The sequence below is a fragment of the Miscanthus floridulus genome, chromosome 6 (genome assembly GCF_019320115.1).
Source record: "Miscanthus floridulus cultivar M001 chromosome 6, ASM1932011v1, whole genome shotgun sequence".
Classification (NCBI taxonomy): domain Eukaryota; kingdom Viridiplantae; phylum Streptophyta; class Magnoliopsida; order Poales; family Poaceae; genus Miscanthus; species Miscanthus floridulus.
Window position 1 is genome coordinate 84,521,913 of NC_089585.1, and position 8,746 is coordinate 84,530,658.

Genomic DNA, 8,746 nt, shown 5'->3' on the forward strand with positions numbered 1-8,746 from the left:
GTATGTCGGCGTTCGTGCCGTTGTGGATGTCGGCGTTCGTGCCGTTGTTTCTTGCAGGTTTTGGAAACCTCCCCGTGCAGGGGAGGTGCTGCCGAAATTTTCAATTGAGTCTAATCTTTTTGTATTCCTAGATTACTAGATGCAATCTCTAAGTTCCAAAACTGTTTTCCCGGATTACTCACACATGCAATCTCTGCTCCTTTGTGCAGCCTCCGTCCGCGGGTTCCAATCATCCCGATAGTGCGTCACCGGCTGATCCCGCCTTTCCTTCACCACCGTCTCATAGGCTACCTTGATGAGGACTAGTGCTAGGTGATGTGGTTGGACTTTATTGTAATATTTGTGGTTTATGGTTCTGACTTGTGCATGGATTTCATGAACTTGTTGTAATAAACATGTGAATGATGATGAACATGTGACTTGTCGTTGTAATATATTGTGATTTGTGGTTCACAATTATGGTTGTGATATATTATGAGAAAATGGGTTCTGTGTGATATATATATGTGATGGTTGATATATATATGTATATATATGAAATGCTTGTGTCGATGGAATGCAAAAAACAAAAAAAAATTAAATTTCTGCCTCTTTGCCGAGGGCAATGACCAAGGCCCTCGGCAAAGAAGGGTCCTTTGCCGAGGGCCGTCCCATTGCCCTCGGCAAAGATTTTTTTAAAAAAAATAAAATTTCTGCAACATTTATTTGCCGAGGGCCATGGTTGGAGGCCCTCGGCAAAGACTTTTTTAAAAAAAATAAAATTTCTTTGCCGAGGGCCTGCGTGGAAGCCCTCGGCAAAGATTTTTCAAAAAAAAAAATAATAATTCTTTGCCGAGGGCCGTCCCATTGCCCTCGGCAAAGATTTTTTGGAAAAATTCTGCACATTTCTTTGCCGAGGGCCATGGTTGGAGGCCCTCGGCAAAGATTTTTCAAAAAAAAAATAATTCTTTGCCGAGGGCCCCCGGAGACGGCCCTCGGCAAAGACTCCGTCCCAGGCGCCGGCGTCGTGACGGCTGATTTTCTTTGCCGAGTGCCGCTCCAGCCCTCGGCAAAGGCTTTGCCGAGTGCCCGATAAAAGGCCCTTGGCAAAGACCCTCTTCGCCGACTCAAAATTCCCTGAGAGCTCTTTGCCGAGGACCGCCCTCGGCTTTGCCGAGTGCCCGATAAAAGGCCCTCGGCAAAGACCCTCTTCGCCGACTCAAAATTCCGCGAGAGCTCTTTGCTGAGGACCGCCCTCGGTAAAGCCTTTGCCGAGGGTTAATGGGCCTTTGCCGAGGGTCTCAAGCCCTCGGCAAAGAGGCCGTCTCCAGTAGTGGTTCCTTGACCAGGATTAAAAAAATCGAGACAAGTTCAAGAACGTACCGCTAATGAAATTTACTCATTAGATTAAATCTGTGCTCCTTTTATTTGAGTCACTTTTCACGCATGAGGTAGTGTTGTGGTTTATTATCAAATGATGATGAACTAGTCGTTTCTGTATAAACAACACCCACCAACGTCAGATGAAGACTCAAGAGTCAAGTGCAAAGGTCTTTAAACCGCTGAAGGTTTATGCTGACGTGCAAGATGTTAGGCCATGCACGGACGGGTCAGCTCGAGTTTGAATAGGTCTAGCAGTCAAGATACGGTACAGGAACACTGCACTCCTGCTGAGCGCGTCGTCTAACTTATGTTGTACATTCCTTATAGCTTAGGTCGGAGATTTCCAAACTACTCTTGGCTGGATTTTATGCACGGAACAATCAAATAGTCGCCAGTCCACAATTGGAATGTTGAAACTTGGACCTTGATCTGTGCACTACAAGACAGACGTGAATATGTACCGGGATCTATCCATGCTTGCATGCACCAGGTTGCGTCAGTTTAATCCGTCAAAAACGTTTTCTTCATTCATCAGCCGCAATGCTGCGGAACTTAACATCAGCTGGCTAGTTCAACGATCGATCGTCCCCATCGTCTGAAGTTCTGAACAGTTACGTAGCTCTCTGCATGCTATAAGTAGACACCATAGTTTTGAGCTCTGGACGCACAACAACGTGTTACTCAGCCAGCTCGATCAAGCCCTGGGCTAATCAACCACCTCAAGTACTCTAGCTAGCTCTCTCGATTGAGACAGGTCGAGATAACTTGCTTTGCTGCACGCACATCCTGATCAAGATGAAGGGAGAAGTGAGAGTAGCAAGAGGTGCGGCTGCAGGAGCGGCCTGGCTGCTGCTTGTGCTCCTCCTCGTCGCAGCATCGGTGCATGCCGACGCCGTGGCAGCGCCGGCGCGGCGCCTGCTAGCTGATGGAGCCACTGTGCAGCCGTTGGCCGAGGCACCGCCGCCGCCGCTACCGCAGGTATCCGTCAGCAAGGCATCGGCAGGGCCTTCTTGCGGAACGAACGACCCAAACATTTCTTGCCCGCCTCCCCCTCAGGTGCCATAGCGCAAGCTAGATAGCTAGCTATATATACACACGTGCATACACTCTCCCTGGAGTATTTAGTAAGCTTGAAACTTTCTTTGTAAGAATGTTGTTAGCTTGAAGAATTTTGGCGTTTCTACGCTGGCACAAGTGACCAGAACAATTTATTAGCAGTGCAGAATAATTGTTCATTTGAATTATACCAGTTGTTTTGTAATAAAAAGGAGCCGGGCAGCTAGCTATTAATTTGTTGGTTTAATACTTGGGCATATAAGACTTTTATGTGTGTGGACCACGGTTAAAAATTTTGGCTGAAATTTCACGATTCTCGGTTCTATCACTGACCTCCCGTAAAATATATACCGGTAATTTCGTTTTTCATTTGGATGAGATTTCTTCGGTTTTTGAAATTTTTGTCAAAGTTTCACAAGTTATATAAATTTTGGCCAAAATTTTAGTGTTTTTTTCATTTCTACTCATCCCCTCCTGTTATTTGTAACGGTAGGCCCGGTGTGGATAGGATATGTCTATCATGCTATTTTTTCCTATATACTTAGGGCCTATTTGGCAGGTCAGTGTCATCCCAAAATGATTGTTACTCTAGTGGAGCTGTTTCTCTAGTTGTAAATTTTTTTGGCATTATGAGAGTACTTTCAAGAGGAGCCGTTGGACACTAAAAATGGTGGCTCCGGATCTTAGTTCAAAAGAGCTCGGTAAAAGGACCGAATGGCCCAAGAAAGGAGTGAATTTGGGCTCTAAAAATTTAAGCAACAACATCCTTAACCTATGCAAATATACTTCACCTACTTATGCGATTGTACTTAAGACTACAAAGAGCACAAACGAATTGTCGACAAGGAAATTTCGTCTCGTGCCGAGGGCATACGAGCAAGCTAGAAGGGTCCGCTCAATGCAGCTGTAGATCCGCCTAGCTTTAGCGCAGTGGTGGTCGATCCTGCGCACTCCTCCCGAGACGTGCCAGTCAATTTGACTTTGCAATTGACAAGGAGAGAAAGTTTATCAGTAATTTAGGGCGGAACATGCCGGTGTTGCCAGACAGTCCCGAATGTGCGGCTCTGAGAGCCGATATGAAAGGAGATCGACTAAATAGTCGATTACAGCATATTCATAAGAATAAATCAGTTAAAGCTCATGGAGTTGTGTAAGAAGAATCGGTTATTATTCAGGATGTGTATCATTATTTAGACAAATATTGGTCAATGGAAAAATGATGTCAACAATGATTGATTTATGCTAAGCCAATGACTGCAAGTAAGGGAACCCCTTTTATATAAAAGAAAAACAGTTCATCACCGTTCAATCATTTAATAAAGATAAATCTATTAAACATATTAGATCTCATCTATCGCTATAACCAGTGGGGCATGAGGCAGAATCATGCAGGCCATAGAAACAACAATAGACTCGACGACCCTAACTTATCACTAATATCAGTGGGGCATGAGGCAGAATCATGTAGGCAGTAATACAATAATAAGATCATGGGGTTAACACATCTTTCAACTTATCCCTACTTCAACGATCTCGTGATGTGAACTGTTCGTGAAAGCGCTCGATATCGGCTAAAACAACTGATTCAGGCATAACGCACAGTTAAGGTCATGCCATCTCAGGAACAAATAACGATCCTCACTCCACGGTGCTAATAGTGGGGTGTGAGGCAAAATCACACAGGCCGTGATAACGGGCCATGGAACAGTTTTCGCTAGCCAATAGATCTACTCAAGATCAGACATGCCTTAACCGCACGCTATGCACGATCAAGATTGATATAAAACAGCCGATAAAACATAACTCATTGAGTCATCGTTTAAAGTGCAGATTAGATTAGATTAGATTAGATTAACAAACGATAGGTTAAACAAGATATAAGGCCGATCTAGATCAATCCCAATCGGGCAAAGTGATATTGTTGTAATGAAATAAATAATGGAAGCAATAAACAATATCGGTAACGTAATGAATCTATCCGAAGGAACGCCACCCTTCGATAGAGCCGATAACTTGACCTTAATCTAGTTCGAGCAGTGGAGGTCGACCGGATCGATGTAGCCTTACTTGAACTAGACAAGAATCGATAACTAATTTATACCAGAGTCGCAGTGAAGATCGACCGGATCAATGCAGCCGTACGAACAAAGGTATAAGCCATGATGGTACTTACAGACAAGCAGTGGAGGTCGACCGGATCGATGCAGCCATACTTGCTGAAGAACTCGCTGAGATCTACTCTACTCCTACTCCTAAGGGGTGGCCAGAGCCGAAAAAAGTAAGTAACTTGTATTGGATTGATTGTGTCTTTGTTACAATAGCCGGGGGTTTATATTTATACCCTGGGCTGATAAGAGTCCTAAACGAACACGACTAGATAACAAAAAGAAATATAGATACATGGACTCTAACTTTCCTTATGCAGAGTCCTTGCTGATGAAGCTTCCTTGTTTGATATGTGTTCTTGTTTCTTTTATCCTGATATGCACCTGGACATCATGTCTCTCTTAAATATATTAAACAATATTTCCTGTCCGGCTTGTAAATATCCCTTAATTAGTAGACTTTCTTGCTTTTGACATCATCGGTCGATCTCTTCCTTTCCAGGATAAGCTTACCAAATCTTAGTGTAAACACAGGCCCCCTAGTTCGAAGTATGAGTTTTCATGCTTCAAACTATTTTGATTTGATGGTCTTCTTTTCCCCAGCCGATGACATTTGATCGCAATCACTGAAAGCTGCATCGGCTCTATCTTCTTTTTGATCTTGATAACTTAAAAATTGATCTTTCTCTGCATCTTCGTTCATCTGCTTTAGCCGATTAGGAGCCGCCCCCCTGAGTTTGATCATAGCAATACAAGTTAACCGGCAATACGAAAATATGGTGCATAAAAGTTCAGGCATTCTAGCCGATAGTCTTCTTTCAAGGAGCCGAGGAATTTACTAGCAGCGATATTACCTTATTCCAAGCCTCACCTACACATGTGAACTTTGAAGTGTCTACCATAACATCATGGGTGGTTGAGGAATGCAACGGATTAGAATCCAGTCATCCTCGCTTCCTCTCTCAGAAAACTTGGGTTTTTGAAAGATTTTCAAAATAAAACATAGCTTTGCTCCTCAAATGATTCTCTCAGATCGTTCAATGTGTATAGTCAGTGTTATCCTAAACGCTAAACGGTAAACAGTCGGTCACCTACCGTTTAGCCCATTATTCGGGCAAAACGGGTGTTTAAACGAGAAAATGGCCGTTTAAACGGTTAAAACAACTGATTAAACGAAAACGTTGTACCACCATGTAGCGTTTAAACAATGTGTAAATGGGCTAAACGGCTGTTTAGGCGAACAGTGTGTATAGTTCCTCGTCAAAGCATTGTTTTGTCTCTTCTTATCCTACTTCTAAAAAGCTTATGTGGGGTTTTAGGTAGGGATAAAATATGTAGCGTACTTACCTTGCATATGTTGTAAGGTCAAGTCCCAGATCCAAGGAGAGAAATGTCATACTCTTAGATCAATATGTGCATGTGCGTGGAATATTTGGTGGCTAACCTAATTCTACTATGCTCTTTAAAATATATTTCTCTCTTATGGAATATTTTTGCGAGAACATAGGCTATCTTTTCTTATCTTTTTCTTTTCCCTTTTATTTATTTATTTATTTATTTTGGACTTCTTTTGTATCCTTCTTTTTGCATAACCCATGTCTCTTTTCATAACAAACTTTTGAGAGAAATATTATCAAAAAACTTGGAGCATTTATTCTAATAAAACCTAACATATTTTTGTCTTCTCCCAGTGTAGGAGCAGAACATTTTGAAGTGGATGAAAAACATGTTTTTGCGTACTTCCAGTATAGAAGCATCACATATATGTGGCGTGTACGTGATCTTGATCTTGGGAACATGATAAATCTCTTAACAAGGGTCAACAAGACTCGACAAAACTCAACACAGAGCAAGCAGCTTATGTGGAAGATTTTTAATGAGACTAATATATGGCTCTGGTAGGAAATTCAACATCATTGAGGAGACAAGCTATTGATTTTAAATTTTTTGTAAGAAAATTTCCCAAGTACTTTGCAAAAAGAAGCAAGGTTTCTTTCATCATACCATATCTCATTCATCAACTACTTAGATAGCATGCTTTTCCTATGATAGATTGTTCACAACTGATAGGAAAAGCATGAAATAAAGAATATGCATACCTTCGCTTTGAACCGATGAATGTCTTTGCTCGAACTTTCTCTCAGTATGTATCTGTCAGTTAGACTTCGTCGGCCTTATGATCTCTACATTCTCAATCAATCATATGATATGGCATGACCGCACGTACTTCCAGGATCTGACTCATCCTTTTTGTGCCCACGTACATCGTGTATATATATGCCTGGAAATCTAACTTGCATGCACTACATAAAGGGCTCTATTGGCTTGATGTCTTGATCTTCCAATTTTGAGCCGATTGGGAGCAATCTTTTATTTACTGCTTCTAACTTTTAATAAGGCGATTGTCAGTTTCAGACATCCCACAATCAGATCGAGTTGAGAACACAGAAAGAGCACTGCAAAAAATTCACTTGCCGAAGCCACAAACTACAACAAAGGTCAGGGCTGGCCAACAGGCTTCTTGCGTTGTCCGCTGAGCATGCTATAGGTACATCATGGTAGTGCAGACGCCTTTGTTGTCGTTGGACATGTCCTCACCAAGCATGAGCTTAGAGACCCTATCTTCCGCCAGCTCCTATCTTGTCACCAATAGAGCAGCGGTCGGTCATGTTGGCGCGGGGCTTCATGTTGAGCCATCTGAAGGGTGAGATGATAAATACCGAGGATCGACCAAGGAGCTTGGCCACTGTGGCAGTCGGCTCGAACAGACTACTGATGTCAATGTGGCTGCACTGCTCTGAGAAGGACGTGGATGCATTGGACACAGCGCAGCTGAGGTCACTCGCCATATCAACGAGACTCCGTGTGGACAACAATGAGTAGCATTTGTCATGTTATGGTCCAGACTCTTCCACGTCCTTTGCTCATCCATCGATTATGCCTTCACAAGAGAATATAGTCGATGTAGAGGAGGAGGTCCATAACCTTGTTTGCCAGCATCACTTCCTTGTCATCGTCGTCAGCCATGAGTTCCTTGATCTTGTTACACGGTAACTTGTTGCTGCTGCCACTAAACTTGCGTCGCCACACGTACACAGTAGTCCCTACCCGGTCGGCCATTGCCAGCAAGTCATGCTCCAATGAGATGTTGAGCGTGTCAAGCAAAAATTCTAGTGAGAACTTGTTGGCGCCTAGCATGATGTGATACACTGGGTCCTCATGCTTGTTTATACACTCTTGGGGAACAAATGGTTCATAGGCTTGGGGGTAGCCAATTCTACTTCATTGGAAGATGGCGTCTAGGACACAGGGCATCGATAGCCATCACTAGTCCTCGCTCTAGTGATCCGACCTCCTGAATGACAATGGTGTCCTCGGCAATGGCGATGAAGTAATCAAGCCAGATGACCTTGTCCTGATACCCTTATCGATAGCTAATCTCCACCGTCTTCCACATGTCGATAATAATTTTCAGCCGATGGTCTCCTATCGGCTGTTAGGTTGTCAACCTTTTTCGTATCTCTGATACAACCTCCCATGATGACTTTTCCTTCTTATCAAAAAATATACTTAGTTGAATGGCCGATGATAATAACCCATGGAGGAAAACTCAATGTGACCTCGACAATCGAACTAGCGACGGTCAATGGCTATGTTGATCCTCATTGGCTCTGTGATTATTCTTGAAATTCCACTGCTGTACTAGAAACTGATATCTCACTAGTCTTACACCCTTGTGGATCGGCTATAGACTCCGTCAGTTTAAAGGGTAAGGTCTTGAACCAACAGCCGATTCTATCTCAAGAGAGGTGATTGGTCTTTGTTAGCTTGGAGAGTAAATGCGTCATTGACAAGACCTTCCTCGCATGGCAACTTAAAGAAACAATAATTCCTTGCTTCCTGGTCTGCTATTCAATAAAGGCCACTGATAATAAAGTGCCTTCATGCGTATGTAAAATAGCCGATCTCAATTAATCCATGTCATGTATGCATCCATGAATAGTAAGCCAATGTAAAAATAGCCGATCTCCGTATATTAGAATAATCACTATTAATTTGATCTTCTCTTGCTTGCATCGGCTGTTGGCTTTCATTGCTGTTTTAATGAAGCCTCCTTCCCATAACTTCCCAGAAAAGCATTCGAAATCTCCTAATTCCCAAAAGACTAGATCGGTTGTTGCGATACTTATAGACTCATCAACACGAACCAATTTGACATCATC

General features: G+C 42.9%; 1 protein-coding gene across 1 annotated transcript in view; it reads right to left on the reverse strand.

Moving 5' to 3' along the window:
- Positions 1 to 7,643, reverse strand: part of LOC136460767 (transcription factor bHLH121-like) — an 8,933-nt gene extending 1,290 nt beyond the window's left edge. The window contains exon 1 of the mRNA XM_066460346.1: positions 7,509 to 7,643. Coding sequence (XP_066316443.1) covers positions 7,509 to 7,643 — 135 coding nt within the window. The remainder of the gene's footprint in view (positions 1 to 7,508) is intronic.
- Positions 7,644 to 8,746: the final 1,103 nt, after the last annotated feature.